General features: G+C 41.9%; 1 protein-coding gene across 1 annotated transcript in view; it reads right to left on the minus strand.

Annotated features, from left to right (window-relative positions):
• LOC126248157 (sodium leak channel NALCN) overlaps positions 1-21,372 on the minus strand; it is a 394,425-nt gene that overhangs the window by 249,446 nt on the left and 123,607 nt on the right. The window contains exon 8 of the mRNA XM_049948905.1: positions 16,630-16,775. Coding sequence (XP_049804862.1) covers positions 16,630-16,775 — 146 coding nt within the window. The remainder of the gene's footprint in view (positions 1-16,629; positions 16,776-21,372) is intronic.

A 21,372-nucleotide genomic window follows, 5' to 3' on the forward strand; every position in this document is an offset into this window, starting at 1 on the left:
TTGGGGATTTTGGGTTCTTTTAAATTTGGCCTGCTTTTTTCGCTGCTTCTGCAACAGCAATCTGACCTGTTTTCTATATCATGGGGGATCAGTACTATCACTTATTAATTTATGTGGTATATATCTCTCAATTGCTGTTGTAGAGGGGATGTTGGGCAAGGATGGGCTGTCAGAATGCGCCATATTAAAACTCGTCTGAGTTTCCCAAGTGATTTATTATTTCCAGCTACAGTGCCCTGTTCCTCTCGGTCTGCATCACTGGGTCCTGCTATGCTGAGGGCACCACTTCGCTGACAGCGAAATGGATTGGCGCAAAATGGCTGCCTCAGTGAACCGTGCAATGCCCTGCTGTGTGTCAGCCTTGTACGGCCGCGGAGTTGTGATGACGTCAGGCTGCGCCGGCAGTTGACCCAGCAGTCTTCGCCCCTGCCGCCTCAGCGCCGCTCATGGGAAGCCGCAGGGTGGCCCACTGCGTGATTCTTTGCTGTCACGGTTAGGATTGCAGCGACAGCAAGCACCTGGGATCCGACAAACAAATCTGTGGCCCTCGCCTCTGTGGCTCCGGTGTGTGTTGGGAGCCAACAACACAGCCCGCAGTACTGAGCTGTGGAGTGGCCCACCGCTGGCTGGCTGCAGACCCTACGTTGGCCTACAGGGTCGAACCAGGGACCCGCCATGGACTGGAACACTGGCGCCCCATCTGCTTCTACCGCCTGTAGCCGGCAGTGTGACACACCCCACCGTCCAGGAGAGCTGTCACACTTGGATGTTTTGTTAGTGAACCAGTGCTTATTTATACACGGCTGTGTGCCTCTGTTTGGCTAATGCACAATTCTGAGTCATGTACTCATAAGAGCTGGGTTGGGCCAGTGGGCCCCTTCTGCCTTTAACACAGGCTGTTCCAACCGAGCTCCAGGGAGCCGGAGCACTCCGGAGCGCTCACTGCGGCAGCTCGGAGCCCGCGCGGAGGGGGAAAGCGAACTCACTGCCCCCTGGCCGCATGCAGCCGCAACTGACACAATAATCCGTGTTCAATGACAACTATGACTAGCCGCGGTAGCCCTGTACCTCTATTGGAGGATAGCTTTCTATTCATTGAGAGGGATGGTCATCCGCAGTGTGTTGTATGTCATAAAGTATTTAATTCTGCAAAGAGGTACAATATACGACATTATAAACGTCTTCACACAGCGCACTACGATCAGGTAGAAGGCATTGCACGCAGAGAACTGGTAGCCAGGCTTAAGAACGACATACCAGGAGACGTAAGTTTAAAAACGGTTTCGTAATACGGAGGGTATCAAAACATGCAACATAGTTCGTGTTCTGTAATGCGTTTATAATGTTCAAGTGCATGAGAGCGGAGGAAACACTAATGAATCTGCAATTCGAGCAAGCTACTGGGTTGCTAAAATCATTGTGATGAGTGGCAAGACGTTTTCGGTGGGACCACTCGTAAAATCGTGCATGGTAGCAGTTGCAGAATGTTTGTTTCCAAGGGAGGTGAAGGCAACTGAAGGAGTTTGCCTGTCGAAGGAAACAATGTCTCGTCGAATCCTGGATATGGCAGCGGATTCAGAGACACAGCTCAGCAAAAAGGCGAAGAGATTTGCTGTATTTTCGCTAGCGCTTGACGAAAGCACCGATATATCGGACTGTGCTCAGCTTGCAGTCTTTGTGCGTGGTGTGGACATGGAGCTGCAAGTAACTGAAGAACTCTTGGATGTGGTACCACTCCATTACACTGCAACAGAACGTGACATTTTTGAAGCTGTTTGTGAATCAGTGGACAATATGAATTTGCCGTGGGATAAGCTCCATTCTGTGGCGACAGACGATGCACCACAAATGATCGGGCGTCACTATGGTTTTGCTTCTCGTTTAAAAAATAAACTCAGGGACGAATTCAGGAAAGACATTTTGACTCTTCATTGCTTTATTCACCAAGAGGCACTGTGTGCTCCAACAGTAGAGCTAGGTGGCGTAATGAAAGACGTCGTGAAGTGTGTGAATTTTGTGCGGCGTGACAGTATGAATCATTGCCAATTCAAAGGATTCCTGAAAGATATGGAAGAGGAGTATGAGGATATACCTTACCACAGTACAGTTCGTTGGCTGAGTCAGGGAAAAGTTCTCGACGTTTTCTTTGCCATTCGTGAGGAAATATCCCTTTTTCTCGAAATGAAAGGGGAAGAAGTGCGTTGTCTGAAAGATATAAAATGGATATCAGACCTGGCGTTCCTAGCTGACATAACTACACATCTGAATAATTTAAATCTGTCATTGAAGGGCAAAGGGCAGCTAATCGTTGAGATGCATGACCAGATCAAAGTGTTCATGGAAAAGTTATGTTTATTTGAGAGGCAGATGAGTAATGGACATTTCATGTTCTTCAGTCATCTTGCTTCTTTACTACTACCTGAAGGTACTACTTTCGGCGATTACCAACCAAAGTTAAAGCTGCTCATTATGTCATTTGAAACACCATTCCGATACCTCACTAGTTTGGAAATGGAACTTAAGGTGTTCAGCACTCCTTTTTCAGTTTCTCCCGATGCTTGTCATCGTCACTTCAATTGGAGATTATTAATTTGCAAAATTCAATTTTGTTGAAAGAAAGGTACTACAACACGTTGGATTTGTCACGATGGAATCGTTCATTACAGCAAAAAACATTTCCAAAGTTTCACAACAATGCCACTCAGATCATGTGCATGTTTGGATCTGCGTATTTTTGTGAGCACCTTTTCTCAGCAATGAAAAGAGTAAAAAGTAAGGAACGATCATTTCTTCAGGATGCAACAATGAAGGCCATCCTCCGCATTAACGCTGCGAACATTTTGATGCCTGATATTTCCGATCTTGTAATGAAAATAAAAAGTTGAGCTACAGAGGCCCAATAAATTTAGTATGCAATTTCTTGTAAAACAGTTGTTTCTTATTTATTTCCTGAACATCATATTTCCTGGTGTAGCATGTCACCACGTCTTAGCAGCTAAGAGTATGAGGTTGTCAATCTTGTAAGACGCGGCTGGCACATCACAACGTTTTGCCTTGCCGCCTGCCTCAGCCAGCCGTGCCACGTGCCTGCGTGCCGGCCCACTTGAATGGTCGGTCACAGCGAGCGACACGGCTCCCTGGAGCAGGGAGCGCTCCACGGCTCACAACGGAGCCGACGAGCTGGAACAGCCTGCTGTAACACATGTCATGCAAACCGCTGTGTTTACTCTTTTCAGTGGGTCTACAGCTCTGTGGCCTCTTGCTCTAAAATGAAATGGTTTACTGATCTCATGAGACCTGACTGCAGAGTTTGATTTAATAAAGGTCAGATTCTGCCTTGGCTTCTGGTACAGCTGTGGCTGTGTAACATTAAATTGCGTGACTCCTGAAATTGACGCTGGCAGTTGAAAGGTTGGTCCTATTATGTTACACTTAGTTCCATTGATTAAAATTCCACTCCCCTCAAGCTCTACACATTTCACTGCAGCAAATATTCCCTGCTCAAAACAACTTGCTACGACTATTAATTTTTCGTAGGTGGAGAACATCCAATGCATCCCGACCCATTGCAAGCTCAATTTTGGCTCCAATCCATGATGTCCTTTGAACAGTCAATTTCTTCCCTCCTGGCTGGACATACCATTGGCAGCTCCGTAATTCCTCTCGTCATCTTAGAGTACCGGCAGTTAACTGCCATCATCAGCAATACCTCCTCAGTTTTTACTTTTACAAAGTTGTTCAATGCTCCCCACTTCACTGGATACATGTGGACCATGAAACATTGAAACCTTGTGTTTTTCCCCATAACTGGGAATTGGATCAAAAGATACACTCATGCGCTGTCGGTCGTTACCCTTACCGTTGCAACATGGTGGAAAAGCAGCAAATTTCACTCACTCCATTGTTAAATATAACCCTGATGGTAGTTCCTTCTGCGCCTTGCACAACCCGTGTAAATATTGGTCCGTTGGTAAGAAATTGGTACTTATCTGGCGTCACAAAGCGTGATGCAGCACTTTTTGCAGATTCGTTATCACGCCCTGTACATCCCACACACTGTCAACTACCCCCTGCAGAAGTATAGTTGACACCACCCGGCTATCTAGGATTTCCAGACGCCCCTGTAAGGTTCCCTGGTTACGATTTATTACACCTTCTGATGCCTTAGCATATTCCACTACCTGCCCTGCAAATGAAAGGAGTATGTTATTCAGGACTTCCCCTTCCAATGTTCCTATCTGGGCTGCGTGCCAAGCTTCCACTGCTCTATTCCCCTCTGCAAGTTGCCTCAGTGCTTCCACTGTGTTGTTCATCTCCTTTATATCGCTTTCATCCGCAGTTCCAAAGACTGTTTTCAAAATTTCCCCCCTGCGTTCAGCCACCCTCGTTTCCGTTTTACCCGTGGCACTGTTCCTTCCATCCATCCTACCTGCTTCCATTGCGTCTCATAAGCCTCATGCAATTTCTTGTACTCCCCGGCTACTTCCTTCAGCATTCCCTTGCTCTCTGCACATTGCCTAAGTTCTTCAAACACTTCCTCAAAGCTCCTTACTTAATTCTGAATTTCCCATATGTTCCAAACCAACCTTAATGCCCACTGGTGACTTGACACCACCACATCTTCCTGCCTCAAGTACAGCACACTTCCATCTAGGTGCTGCAACTGCAAGGTGTCCACCCCAATATTGAAGAGATGGATTACCACCAACAATCCCATTCTTAGTGACCTGAGGACAGGGATCACCATTACCCTTCCTCTCTCTTCAAAAAGACTGCTGTCCCTAGCAGGCTCACAATACTCGAAAACACAAACAACAAAAGAAAATACAATGCCTTTAAAAAAAAAAAAAAAAAAAAAAAAAAACCCTCCACTACTTTCTGGATCGCAAAGCATAAGGTACATCATGCTGTACTCTATCTTCCTGGTTTTCTCAGTGCCGAACGCCTCTCTTCACTCTCTCTTTCTTCCTCTTCCCTTCCTGTGACATGCCTGGAATCACATCGGAACAACCCTTAAACGGCCACAACCACCCATTGTGTACTATCATTGTTCTAGTTGGCAGCTGAAGCTTAACATTAATGGGGGATGTGGTTTCAACTACTTGGTATGGACCTTGATACCTCGTGATGAATTTCTTTGTTTTACCTTTTGGCGTGTAGGGGCTGGATAGCATTACCAATTGCCCTACTCTATACTGTGGTAAACTTCCTTTCCACTTCACTGTGTCTTCCTGCCTTTCCAAAGCCTTTGTATTCACCTTTTGCACTTGTTTCCAAATATCCCGAATTGTTCTTGCAAATTGACGTACAGATTCACCGACCCTTCCTTTTTGTAGCTTCACTAAATCAGATGGTGATGGCATTTTTCACCCATACACTACCTCATACAGAGAAAAACTGGTATTGGTACGGACTTTTGCACTGTATGCACATACAATGTGCTTCAAATACTCATCTCATTGACGGTGATGATAATCCACATAAAAACTCCGCATCTTCCTGATTGTTCTGTGTACCCGTTCTGTCCTTCCATTCGCCTGTGGATGCAAAGCGCTTGTCCTCAACTTCTTTACGTTCAACAATTTACACAGTTTCTTCATTAAATCTGACATGAAGTTGTCAGTAATTGGTCAGTAATTATTGTCTCCAGTACACCACACTTCAAAATCCAGTTGTTCACTAATACTTGCGCGACCATTGCTGCCTGTTGATTTGGCGTAGCCACCATCTCCACTTACCTCGAAAAATGGTCTATTATTCTCAGAACGAATCTGTTCCCCAATGGTGTTCAACTGAAAGGTCCTAAGACATCAATTCCAAAGATAGAAAATGGACATATCACTTCCGGTAATCGCTGTAGCTGTATCTGTTTCTGAATCAAATCTGCTCTCTGTGGACATGGTAAACAATTCTTGACATACTGATCCACATCTACTTTCCTACCTCTCCATCAATACCTCTCCACCACTCTCCTATTCGTCGCTCTACACCCACAATGACCAGATAACATGTGATCATGTGCTTCCTTTAAAACCTCATCCCTCAACTTCACTGGCACTACTACCCTTGGTCTTAACTTCGCTTCCCTGCACAGCAGACCGCCATACATATTAAATTGCGGCTGTGTCCAATACAATTTACAATCATCATCAGCATCCTGTAGTTCTTGGCATACTGCTAGGTCATAATCTATGACTTCCACTTTTGCCACCTTTCTACTCAGTGCATCTGCATTACCGTGCTTCTTCCCAGGCTTGTGCACCATCTCATAGCTGAATTCACTAAGCCTCACAGCCCACCTAGTGAGTCTAGTGGACTTCAACCCCAACAACCACTTCAACGCAGCATGATCTGTCACTACCCGAAATCTTCTCCGATATAAATAACAATTAAAATATGTGATTCCCTGAATTACGCTAAGCATCTCCCTCTCTGTTGTTCAGTAATTCCTCTCTGTTGCATTCAACTGCCTAGACGCAATGGCTACAGGATGTTCTTTCCCATCAATTTCCTGACTAAGAACACATGCTAATGCTTGATTCGATGCATTGCATACTAGCATTAATTCCTTTTCAAAATCTGGAAACACAAGAACCAGATTTGATGTTAACACTTATTTCAGTTTGTCAAACACTTTCTGACATTCTTCTGTCCTCTCAAATTTCACACCCTTCCATAACAATCGTGTCAATGGGTGTGCTAAATCTGTAAAACCCTTCATGAACGTTTGATAGAAACTGCAAATTCCTATGAATGATTGCACTTCCTTAACTGTTTTCAGCTCCTGAAAATCCGTTACAGCCTGTACCAACCTCGGATCTGTTCGCACTCCATTCTTACTGATGATATGACCTAAATATTTCACTTGTTCCAATGCCAAATGACACTTCTCAAGGCTCAATGTTAAATGAGCTGCTCTTAACCTCATAAAGACTTCCCTTAACCACTGGCTGTGCTGCTACTTGAAAACACTATAATGTCATCCAAATAGATAAGACACTGCCACGGTTTCAAACCCCTAAACACACTATCCAGCAACCTCTGAAACGTTGCCGGAGCATTTTACGAACTGAATGGCATTCTGATGTACTGGTAATGGCCTCCCAGAGTAGAGAAAGCGTTTTTGGATGATCCTCTGGAGCCGCCTCTAACTGATGGTAACCACTTGTCAAATCCATCATAGAAAAGTACTGACACCGTCCTAAGTGATCCAAAGTCTCTGATATGTTTGGAATGGGGTATGCATCCATTACTGTCTTATTATTGAGGTACTGTAGTCACAACAGAACCTGTATTTCTTAGTGCCATCCATAGATTTTTAGGCAAAATGACAATGCCCGCTCCCCAGCAACTATTACTATGCCCACTCCCCAGTAACTATTACTATGTTCTATAAAACCATCCGCAAGCTGTTGATCAATGAAATCCTCCACAATCGGCTACAAATACCTCGGTATTCTGTATGGTTTATGGTAAACAGGCACTTCGATCCCTGTTGGTATCCTATGCTGAACTAAAGGAGCTGCTGGTAGCAGCCCTCGCGGAAAAAACAAATCCTTAAATTCCCACAACAGCTCTTCTCCTTTTTTCAAATGCTTAACTTTGTTATGCAATGCAGTTCTATCAGCAGTTAGTGGTTGATCACTATACCTACCTCTCGAACACCAGTCTTCATCATCTAGTACATCCAACTTCGCTGTTAAAACTCCTTTTCTCAAGTTCGCGTCCATCGCGCTAAAATTATCCACGTTCACAGGGACTACTCGCCCATCATTGCATACCATACTATGTTCCACAAAACAACCTAACGAATCCAAAAATTCATTATCCTCCAGTGTTTCAAAAACACATACCGTACCCACAGGTAGATTTGACTCTACACTTACCCAAAGCGACTTCCTGGTGCCACTAGACACACACTCAACTGAATTAAGCCTTAATGCTAATGTACGCAGTTCAATTGGTTTGTTCATTACATTGAATGCCCCTCGTGACAGTTCTGCATTGACAACAGTTTCTCCTAGCTGAAATAACATTCCACCAAGTTCCACAGTTCATTGTCCAAGAACAATTTTAGCATGATGTTGATGCAAGAAATCTACTCCTAGGATCATGTCGTAGCCCTCGCTTACTCATGGTACTACCTCCAAGCCTACATCAAATTCGACTTTCCCTATGCAAAAGTCAACTGTCACTGACCCAAAAGGTGTGACCTCCTTATCCCCCCACTCCACACAACCTACAACATGGTGGGTCTAACTTCCTTCATCCCATTAAACTTTTAGTAGCTACTGACACTTGCGCCCCTGTGTCCAACAAAATCTTAAACTTTTTAGTTCCTATGGATCCTACCACTGAATATTCCACCTCTGTATACGTATTTGTAACACTGAAATTAGACAGGAGCTCCCTTAGGTGGGTCTTGGGCCCCCTCTGCCGTTTAATGATCGTCCACCTCTACTGACTCCACTTCTCCACCCTCCACGCTGCCGATTTCCACCCCTTCCTCTATTCTTCAGTGGCTGGGTACAGTGTCTCTGCACATGTCACATACGAGGGTAATTCCAATTCCTATTTTTACGAAGTGAAAGAAGATGTTCATAACTTTCTGAACAGCATGGCGGCAAGCTTGTATGACATGGGCATACAGAAACCGCCACAGCGTCTACAAAAATGCATGAACAGAAATGGTGATTATGTCAAAAAATAGCTAAATGTTCAAGCTGTAAACTGATGTAAACCATTGTAGAAATAAACAGGTCTATGTATTTATAAAAAATAGGAGACATTACTTTTGGGATTACCCTCGTATGACCACACTTATAACATTTTATACTATCTGTAAACACTGCTTGTCTATCACATACACCCACTGCCACGTCTATTTCCTCACGCTGAATTGCCAGCTGAATGGCTGAACACAAATCTTTCACAGCCCCTTCATGGACTTTCCGTGATATATGTGCTGGTAACCCCCTCAAAAGTACATCAAGTGCCCTTTGCTCGGCCTCCTGCAACAGAACACCATTCACTTTATCGCTCTGACCCAACTTGTAAGTATACTTGATACTTTCTCTTATCCTGTCTGTAAATTTCTCTACCGTCTCCCCCTGCCTTTTTGTCATTGTACTCAACCTCTCCCTGAAGTACGAACTCGCGGTGGCTGGATCAATCTCCTGCTGTGGCACCCTAGGCAAAAACTACTGATCCGATATGGTTTCCCGCTCAGTGCTAGCTGTTAATTCACTTCTCAACTGAGTATTGTATGGTGTCAATTGTGCTACCTTTTCCAACAAAATCCGTACCACTTCTGGTTCCGACACACCTCGCATCCCTGACTCTGCCATTGTGTTGCTTTCGCTCCCAGTTAGTCCCGAAACAAAACATTTAAGTACAAAAATAACCTGACTTCCTACAGCTCCATATTATCATACTCAGAATCATCATACACCAGTACAAAAGTAATCAAATGCCATGGAAAAAAAACACCATCTTACTGCCCCAAACACACTAACAGTTATTCTGACAAAATAATAATAATAAACCTCGTGGAGGCCCGGGAAAAGAATAGGCCTCCGGTATGTTCTGCCAGTCGTAAAAGGCGACGAAAAGAATAAACCACTAATAGGGCTAACCCCCCTTTTAGTGTGATTAGTTGGTTCAGGACAGAACTAATGAAGCCTTGGACAAGCGCTGTCATGGTCGTGGACGACGCTTGAACCCTATGCCCGTCCACAATGGTAACAACACTGCTAGCCACACAGCAAATGATTTAAATCCAAATAGAGGTGTTTTGCAGGATATGCTTCCTGCAACCACTCTAGAAGCAAACCAAAGGCAGAGGATGAGATGGTCAGATGAAGTTAACCGACACCTCATGTTCTGTTATTACCAAGCAACAAACTTAGGAACCAACACAACTGGATACAGATCACAAGTATACACAACATTTATTACCAGATACCCAGAATTAAAATTTTTAACAGAACAACGACTAGCTGATCAGATCCATGTAATAATCAAAAATAACAGGATACTCCAGTCAGAATTAGAAAACATCAAACAACAAGTACAACAAATACTGGAACAAAATAATGTGCAATCAGAAGAAGAAGAAAATACAGTAATGGACTCAAACATCCCAGAGCAAACAAACAAAGAACACACATCAATTAAACAATGAGAGGAAAACGAAATCTTAAGACAGCCACCAGAACAAGCACAAATAGAACATGAAGTGACACACATGTTAGATATAGCAGAAAAATTTCAGTTGACATATATAGAATACAAAGACACAAATACAGACATTAGACCATTCTTGCATAGACCACCAAATAAACCCACATGTCAAAACAATAACTATCAACACAATCATACACAACAAAATAAATGAAAATACAACTATGGAAGAGTTACAACCACTGGTTTATGTAGGAGCACTCACTACACTAAATATACACACTAGGCAGAGATCAGAACCAACCAACACACAGAAGAAACCCACAAAACCAGCATGGCAACACAGGATAGAAAAACTGAGAAAAGACATCGGCCAGCTAACACTATTTATAAGAAATGAAATATCAGACAAAAAACGAAAAAGGTTAGGTAAAATCTCACAACAAGAAGCGATAGAGCAATTAGATGAAAAGAAGCAGAAATTACAAGCATTGGCCAAACGACTTAGAAGATACAAAAGAAGTGAAAACAGAAGGAAACAAAACCAAACATTCAACACAAACCAAAAGAAATTTTACCAGACAATAGATAACACACACATTAAAATAGACAATCCACCAAACATAACAGACATGGAACACTTCTGGAGCAACATATGGTCAAACCCGGTACAACATAACAGACATGCACAGTGGATACAAGCAGAAACAGACTCATACAAGATGATACCACGAATGCCTGAAGTGATAATTCTGCAACATGAAGTCACCCGAGCAATTAATTCTACGCACAATTGGAAAGCCCCTGGAAATGATAAAATAGCAAATTTCTGGCTACAGAAGTTCACCTCAACACATTCACATCTAACTCAATTATTTAACAGTTACATTGCAGACCCATACACATTCCCTGACACACTTACACAAGGAATAACTTATCTGAAACCTAAAAATCAAGCAGACACAGCAAACCCAGCAAAATATCGCCCCATAACATGCCTACCAAAAATGTACAAAATATTAACTTCAGTCATTACACAGAAACTAATGACACATACAACACAGAACAAAATTATAAATGAAGAACAAAAAGGCTGCTGCAAAGGAGCACGATGATGTAAAGAGCAACTGATAATAGATACAGAGGTGACATATCAAGCTAAAACTAAACAAAGGTCGCTACACTATGCATACATTGATTACCAAAAAGCTTTTGATAGCGTACCCCACTCATGGTTGCTACAGATATTGGAAATATACAAAGTAGATCCTAAATTGATACAGTTCCTAAACATAGTAATGAAAAATTGTAAAACCACACTTAATATCCAAACAAATTCAAATAATATCACATCACAGCCAATACAGATTAAGCGTGGAATATACCAAGGAGACTCATTAAGTCCTTTCTGGTTCTGTCTTGCTCTGAACCCACTATCCAACATGCTAAATAATACAAATTATGGATATAATATTACTGGAACATACCCACACAAAATCACACATTTGCTATACATGGATGATCTAAAACTACTGGCAGCAACAAACCAACAACTCAACCAATTACTAAAGATAACAGAAATATTCAGCAATGATATAAATATGGCTTTTGGAACAGACAAATGTAAGAAAAATAGCATAGTCAAGGGAAAACACACTAAACAAGAAGATTACATATTGGATAACCACAGCGACTCCATAGAAGCGATGGAAAAAACAGATGCCTATAAATATCTAGGATACAGACAAAAAATAGGAATAGATAATACAAATATTAAAGAAGAACTTGAAGAAAAATATAGACAAAGACTAACAAAAATACTGAAAACAGAATTGACAGCAACAAACAAGACAAAAGTTATAAATAGTTATGCTAAACCAATACTGACCTACTCATTTGGAGTAGTGAAATGGAGTAACACATACCTAGAAGCACTCAATACACTTACACAATCACAATGTCACAAATCTAGAATACATCACATACATTCAGGAACAGAAAGATTCACATTGAGCAGAAAGGAAGGAGGAAGGGGATTTATCGACATAAAAAAACCTACATTATGGACAGGTAGACAATTTAAGAAAATTCTTTTATAGAACGAGCAGAAACTAGCAAAATACACAAAGCAACCACTCATATAAATACATCGGCTACACCATTGCAATTTCATAACCACTTCTACAACCCTTTAGATCACATAACATCAACAGATACGAAGAAAGTAAATTGGGAACAGAAAACACTACATGGCAAGCACCCGTATCATCTAACACAGCCACACATCGAACAATAAACACCAGATGTTACAGCAAGCATATTATTAAAGATCCCAATACCACAACAGATAAATGCAGACTTTGCAAACAACAAATAGAAATGGTAGATCACATCACAAGCGGATGTACAATACTAGCAAACACAGAATACCCCAGAAGACATGACAATGTAGCAAAAATAGTACATCAACAGCTTGCCATACAACATAAACTAATAAAACAACACGTTCCCACATACAAGTATGCACCACAAAATGTACTGGAGAATGATGAATACAAATTATACTGGAACAGAACCATTATAACAGATAAAACAACACCATATAACAAACCTGACATCATACTCACCAATAAAAAGAAGAAATTAACACAACTAATCGAAATATCCATACCCAATACAACAAATATACAGAAGAAAAAAGGAGAAAAAACTGAAAAATACATCCAACTGGCTGAGGAAGTCAAGGACGTGTGGCATCATGATAACGTTGACATCATACCAATTATACTATCAACTACAGGAGTCATACCACACAATATCCACCAGTACATCAACGCAATACAGCTACATCCAAACTTATATATACAACTACAGAAATCTGTAATTATTGATACATGTTCAATTACCCGAAAGTTCCTAAATGCAATGTAACATATACCGTACAGTTAAAAGGAAGTCACGCTTGATCAAGGTCCGCGTCACTTTCCATTTTTAACCAGACATAACGTCTGAGAAAGGAAAGAAATAATAATAATAATAATATGCCTATGCAAAACATCTAAAATGTTCTGCCAGAAGCCATACTCAAAACACAAACAAAAAAAGAAATAAAACATCCAACACTCAAAAAGAAAAACTGGTCAACACTCACCACATTTTGTGACTGTAATGGAGGCGGTGTGTTCGAATGTCCTACTGTACAGACGACGACCACTATTCTGACACCAAATGTAGAGGGAATGTTGGACGAGGATGGCCTGTCAGGATGTGCCATATTAAGACTTGTCCGAGTTTCCCAAGTGATTTATAATTTCCAGCTACAGTGCCCCATTCTTCTCGGTCTGCATCACCAGGTCCCGTAAAGCTGAGGACACCACTTTCCTGTCTATGAAACGGCTTGGCACGGAATGGCTGCCTCAGCAACGCAGGCGATGCCCTGCTGTGTGTCGGCCTTGTACAGCTGTGGAGTTGTGATGATATCAGGCTGTGCCAGCAGTCGACCCAGCGGTCTTCGCCCCTGCCGCCTCAGCACCGCTAGCGGGAAGCCTCAGGATGCCTCCAGCGTGTGTTGGGAGCCAACAAGACTTCCCGTAGTAGCGAGCCATGGTGTGGCCCACTGCTGGTGGTTGCAGACCACACGTTGGCCTCAGAGTGTCGAACCAGTGACCTGCTGTGGACTGGAACACTGATGCCCCATCTGCTACTGCGTGTAGCCGACAGTGTGACATGCTCCACCATCCAGGAGAGCTGTCACACTTGAATGCCTTGTTAGTGAACCAGCACCTATTTATACATGGTACCAGTTTTTCTTATACATGGTTGTGCATGCTGCTCCGAGTCATGTACTCATAACACCTGGGTTGGGCCAGTGGGCCTCCATTACAGTCACAAAATGTGGTGAGTGTTGACCAGTTTTTCTTTACATGGTTGTGCACCTCTGTTTTGCTAGCATGCTGCTCCGAGTCATGTACTCATAACACCTGGGTTGGGCCAGTGGGCACCTTCTGCCTGTAACAAGCGCCATGCAAACCGCTGTGTTTACTCTTTTCAGCGGGTCTACGGCCCTGTGGCTTCCATTCTACTTCGCAACCGCTGGTAGCGTAACTTACTGTCAACAGGCCCACACCTGACTGTAACTTGTGCGCTCCGAAATATTGCACTGAAGCTAATGTTTTCCCATTTTAAACTATGGTGCCGCTACACTGTCAATACTATCTCTTTGAAATCATTGCACAACTCTTCTACACTTATATGATCAGATCGGAAGGGGTGCAGGCTGTCTCTTAAAAAGGTGAACCAGCACCTATTTATACATGGTTGTGCACCTCTGTTTTGCTAGCATGCTGCTCCGAGTCATGTAGTCATAACACCTGGGTTGGGCCAGTGGGCCTCCATTACAGTCACAAAATGTGGTGAGTGTTGACCAGTTTTTCTTTTTGAGTGTTGGATGTTTTATTTCTTTTTTTGTTTGTGTTTTGAGTATGGCTTCTGGCAGGCCATTTTAGATGTTTTGCATAGGCATATTATTATCAGCTTTTTTAAATAACTATACTTTGCATTTCTTTTTGATGGTTGTAGGTTTTACGGTATTCAGCTTAGCAGTAAATGCCTTGTGGTCATTAATCTCTGTATTCGTCATGATATTCACTATTTGTCCAGGATTATTTGTTGCTAAGAGGTCAAGTATGCTTTTGCAACCATTTATGCTATGAGTGGGCTCATGAACTAATTGTTCAAAATAATTTTCTGAGAAAGCATTCAGTACAATTTCGGATAACGTTTTATGCCTGCTGCCGGCTTTAAACGTACCATCTATAATGGTATGAACCGTGTATGTGTAGCTGTTCAGCAACAGTATCTTCTGAGTTTGGGGGGGGGGGGGCGGTAAAATGATCAAATTAATAGTTTAGTCCAATTGTCAGGTATAGCCTCTACCCATACTATTTCGCAGGAACCATCTCCTTCAATTTCACTACAAGGCAAACTACTTCGGACAGCAATAAATATGCCACCACCAACTGTATGTAATCTATCCTTTCTGAACACTGTTAGATAATTTGAAAAAATTTCAGTTGAACTTATTTCTGGCTTTAGCCAGCTTTCTGTAACTATATCTATTTGAGCTTCAGTTCTTTCTATCAGGGCTTGGAGCTCTGGTTCTTTCCCAAACACAGCTATGACAATTTACAACTACAATACTGATTGTTTCTCCAACTACCTTACTGTGTCTTACCTGCCCCCTTTTAGACGGACACCCTTTCTGTGGTTGCCTGAGACCCTCTCACCTAAAACTGCCCAGTCCCTTCCACACAGACCCCACTAATCATGGAAGCAAGACTGGTAGTCTTTACCATTTCTGCTAGCCACCCGAAACCAGAGAAAATCATTTGTGTATACAGAGAATAATAGCAGTCATATCACACTTCCCTGGGACACTTCTAATGAAACCCTTGTTTGTGATAAATACTCACTGTCGAGGACAACATATTAGGTTCTATTACTTAAGAAGTCTTTGAGCCACTCACATATCTGTGAACCTATTTCATATGCTTGTACATTTTTTAACAGCCTGCAATGGGGCACCACTTTCTGGAAATCTAGAAATATGGAATCTGCTAGTTGCCCTTCATCCAGAGTCCACAATATATCATGTGAGAAATTGGCAAGCTGAGTTTCACCTGAGCGATGCTTTCTACGACCATGCTGATCTGTGAATATGAGCTTCTCAGTCTCAAGAAAATTTATTAAATTCGAACTGAGAGTAGAATATGTTCAAGGATTCTGCAGCAAACCGACATTAGGGATATTGGTCTGTAATCTTGCAGGTCCATTCTTTTGCCCTTCCTATAAACAGGAGTAACCTCCACTTCTCCAGTCACTTAGGACTTTGAGCTGGGTGAGAGACTCATGATAAATGCAAGCTAAGAAGGGGCCATAGCCATAGTGTACTCTTTGAAAAATCGAACTGGGAATGGTAACCACCAACCAGCTGCGTACTTCAATTACAGACACTGCCAAACTTCAGCAAGGGGCATACCTGACCAGTCAATTGCAAAGTACAATGCTCAGCACTTCTCCCTGTACTTACCTCATATTTCCTGTTTCTACTTTTCACTACTCAGGTACCTCACTTTATGTTTTCCTCTATGTTGTCAGCAACCTACTTCCTCCCCCTTGGATCTCTGTGTGCAACATGGAAGGAAGGAAGGAAGGAAGGTAGGTAGGTAGGTAGGTAGGAATGGATAGGGAAGGAAAGGGGGGAGGGAGGAATGGATAATGAAGGAAAGGGGGGAGGGAGAGAGATGGGGAGTGGCAGGAGGGAGGAAGAGGAAGAGGGAGCCAGGGAGGGAGAGGGAGAGGGAGAGGGAGAGGGAGAGGGAGAGGGAGAGGGAGATGGAGAGGGAGAGAGAGAGAGAGAGAGAGAGAGAGAGAGAGAGAGATACTTACCAAATTCATCAAAACCATTAAAACCCATCACATATCGAGACAGTTCAAGTTTCATGCATTTCATTCCGACAGGACATTGGTAGCCAGAATCAGGATCCAACGAGCAAAATGTATCAGGGATTGCCAAGCTGTTAATGGTGATGTACCTAAAATAAATAAAACTGTTGTTAATGCAATTGTCAAACATAATACAACTTAATTTAGTGGTGGCATAAATGTGTTCTTCCTATACATCAATAATGAACAAATGTTTGAAGCAAAAGAATACAGCAATTTACAACTTGAAATTAGATAACCTAAAATGTTTCCAGAAACAGAAAATGACTCAGTAGGTTTTCTTACTCATAAATCATATTTGAATGTTGTTTGTTTGTGAGGAGATCATGCTATGTCTCATCTAACAACAAGGTTGTGGTTAACCAACCTGCAATATGGCTGCTCATTTTGGTTGGGATACCACAACTGTCATGTAAATATGGAGTTGATGGGTTCAGCAGGGCTACACTCAATCCCATGCAATATCTCAACAATGCTAGCACATTACTGGTGCTAGAGAGGACAGACATGCTGTTCATTCAGCCATGCAGGATTGTGCTGCCATGTCACACATACCTCGAGTAAGGAAATGGACTTGTATACAATAAGTCAAGCATTCACATGAATAGTGTGACAATGTCTGGAGTGCCATGGAGTGTCAGCGTGGTGACCACTGTTGCAACTTTGTTTCACATGGCAGCAAGGACAGGCACACTGAAAAGTGATACACCCAAAGGAGTGGCACCATGTCATCTTTCAGCTAAGTCCTACATAATAAATCATGATGGATGTATTCATGTGTGGAAGGTCCAAGAAGAAGGAACATTACCAGACTGCATTCATCATCATCATCATCATCATCATCATCATAATGATGATGTACGGCTGCGAGACATGGACACTGAACTCATTTACAAAAGGTAAACTTAGGACATCACAGAGAGCCATGGAGAGATCAATGCTGGGCTATACAAGAAATGTTAGGAAAAGGGCAGATGACATCTGGTCTGTGATGAAGGTTAATGACATCTTAGAGACAGTAGGTTCCTTGAAATGGCAATGGGCTGGCCATGTCGCAAGAAGAAAAGACAACAGATGGATGAAGCTAGAACTGGAGTGAAGTCCGAGAGAGCACTGGAGGCCTAGAGGAAGACCACCAGACAGATGAGACAAAGACATCAAGAAGATCACTGGTAACACCTGGCAGAGAACTGCCCAAGACTGTCCCACTTGGAGAAGACTGCTGAAAGCCTACCTGAATCCATGACTTGAAGAGGCCACATCATTTAATGATTGAATTGGCTGATGATGATGATGATGATGATGATGGGTACAACACCTGGTGCAGTAGTATGGTCACTTCTGGTTTACACAGCTGGTTATTTGGTCAGCAGCCATAACATAACTGTCTTATTCAGAGCATTCAGAAAAGGTTGGCGCCAGTGGCGACATCTACAACGTGCTGACGTGAGGAAAGTTTCCAACCGCTTTATCATACACAAACAGCAGTTGACTCGTGTTGCCTGGTGAAATGTTGTTGTGATGCCTCATGTAAGGAGGAGAAATGCGTACCATCATGTTTTCGACTTTGATAAAGGTTGGATTGTAGCCTATCGCGATTGCGGTTTATCATATCGCAACATTGCTGCTCGTGTTGGTCGAGATCCAATGACTGTTAGCAGAATATGGAATTGGTAGGTTCAGGAGAGTAATACGGAATGTCGTACTGGATACCAATGGCCTCGTATCACTAGCAGTCGAGATGACAGACATCTTATCCGCATGGATGTAACGGATCATGCAGCCACATCTTGATCCCTCAGTCAACAGATCGGGGCATTTGCAAGACAACAAACATCTGCACGAACAGGTCGATGACGTCTGCAGCAGCATGGACTATCATCTCGGAGATCATGGCTGCGGTTACCCTTGACGCTGCATCACAGACAGGAGTACCTGCGATGGTGTACTCAATGACGAACCTGGGTGCATGAATGGCAAAACTCCATTTTTTTGGATGATTCCGGGTTGTGTTTACAGCATCATGATGGTTGCATCTGTGTTTGGTGACATCACAGTGAACGCACATTGGAAGCGTATATTTGTCATCGCCATACTGGCATATCACCAGGTGTGATGGTATGGGGTGCCATTGGTTACACGTCTCGGTCACCTCTTGTTCGCACTGACCGCACTTTGAACAGTGGACTTTACATTTCAGATGTGTTACGACCCATGGCTCTACTCTTCATTCGATCCCTGCAAAACCCTACATTTCAGCAGGATAATGCACAACCACATGTTGCAGGTCCTGTACGGGCCTTTCTGGATACAGAAAATGTTCGACTGCTGCCCTGGTCACACATTCTCCAGATCTCTCACCAATTGAAAACGTCTGGTCAATGGTGGCCGAGCAACTTTTTTGCAGACAACACTGTCCTTTTTGGCAGATGTAAACAGTATTTAAGGCAAGTATTAAATACAAACCTACAGTTCAAACATAGGTTAGTGATAAACCAAGAAAGACAAAAAGGGTATGTTACGAAGCAACTCCCATTTTACATTAGATTATTCTTTTCTGTACAACAAAGTTGGTATTTTTCCTGTAGTCAGTTTCCTCACCAGAATAAAATCCAATACAAGTACCTTAATTGACAAAACTTTTATAGACCAAAGTTAAATAGACAGTGTTGCCAATAATACAGTTCTGAATGGACTCTCTGACTTTGACGGGTAGAGACTTACAACAAACATAAATGTTTGCCAGAATAAAACTATCCCTATTTGCAAAGTTGTTAGGTTGATAATAATAATAATAATAATAATAATAATAATAATAATAATAATAATAATAATAACAATAAAATTCTGTACTCCAAATCATGCTCAAAGATGCACGCTGGAAACATACCTTCCTGTCCTGGGTGGAAAATGAAGATGTCTACACAGATCTAGTTCTGTAGCAAGCCTATGACAGCAAGGGCCAAGGCATGTTCATGTGCACAAGTCATAAATACGGAGCTGGTTCTGGAATCAGCCAACCACAACTGTGAGGGTGCTTCCCCTAATGCTAGTACCAGTACAAGGTGAACACAACAAAGAGGGTGCAAAAGAGTATAGTGTGGTCTTCCGGCAACTTGCACAGCACTGTGGTGGTTCTTATGCCTTGGCACTCATAAATGCAGGTCAAAGCAGTTATGGGCACTTTGTGTCCACTTCTTGCCTTGGTATATCTGTTTCAAGTATCATACATCATAACTGATATTCCTGTGACTTTGGTTTTGTATTATGGACTACCATGGCAATAATACTGTGACGGATTATGCTACACTGCTGGTTTTTAACATGTATTTTGGAACTGTTTGCTCACACTACAAACAACAATGGCTGTGCATGTATTTGGACTTGGAAACAATGATCATCAACTGAACTTTCTTGAGAGCAATCAAATAAATTTGTTACTCATAGCTTGGATACACATCTATAGTGAAAAAGATTCCAGTGAAATAGGTTCTGGAGCAGCTGTTGAAATAAATCATTCACCCTTGGCTAAACATAATGCTAGAAGAGGAGCTGATGTCACACGGCTGTGTGACATTTTGCAAGCAATGTTTATGGAAACCTATCTTTAATTTTGATTTTGGGATTGCACCCTAAGCTAATGGTATTCCACTCAGGAATTTCCAGTATGTTGACTCCCAGTGACTTAGCAACTTATTGTCTGTTTCAAAATATTCTGTTCAGAGTAATAACAGAATTGCTTATACGAAGGATACTGATGAACAGTGTATTACTTTTATAAAGTGATATTAAGTCTTTTGAGACTGCTGCTAGCATAGTGTATCTGAGCTATAACAGCCTTGTAATAGCAATTGTAAATTCATTTAATGGTGATAAAATTGAACCTACAGCCTGTCTGGTGTTGATAAACATTAATCACTCAAGGGTACACAACTGATTTAAGTTACAAGTAATACAGAAACTTTAACAGAATTCATGAACTTTTTCTTCATATTTATCATAAAATTTTGGAATAGTGAAATCTATTATAGATGAAATGAATTTAAATTGTCTTGTATCAACTACATGGACATAAAGATCGAGAAAGTAATTTTTAAAGATGTTAAAAAGACAACAATAGAAGAAAACTACAGTAAAACATATGCTAAATTAGAAGGTCTTGCTTCATAGCTACCAGTATTTATGGCAATGTCTACAATTTAATCTTATTAATTTCTTGGCTGCTTTTTCAGTATTACATTCATTTGCATACATAATTCTTATCGCTGCTACAGATATACTGCAATAACACACAAAATTTAACTAACATAAACTATATAAAATATATGGGCAATTGAAACACAAATGAACATCTACATCTACATCTAAATCTACATGGATACTCTGCAAATCACATTTAAGTGCCTGGTAGAGGATTCATCGAACCACCTTCACAATTCTCTATTATTCCAATCTCTTATAGCGCATGGAAAGAGCGAACACCTATATCTTTCTGTACAAGCTCTGATTTCCCCTATTTTATCGTGGTGATCATTTCTCCCTATGTAGGTCAGTCTCAACAAAATATTTTCACATTCGGAGGAGAAAGTTGATGATTGGAATTTCTTGAGAAGATTCCATCGCAACAAAAAATGCCTTTCTTTTGATGATGTCCAGCCCAAATCCTGTATCATTTCTGTGACACAC

Source organism: Schistocerca nitens, chromosome 1 (genome assembly GCF_023898315.1).
Source record: "Schistocerca nitens isolate TAMUIC-IGC-003100 chromosome 1, iqSchNite1.1, whole genome shotgun sequence".
Classification (NCBI taxonomy): domain Eukaryota; kingdom Metazoa; phylum Arthropoda; class Insecta; order Orthoptera; family Acrididae; genus Schistocerca; species Schistocerca nitens.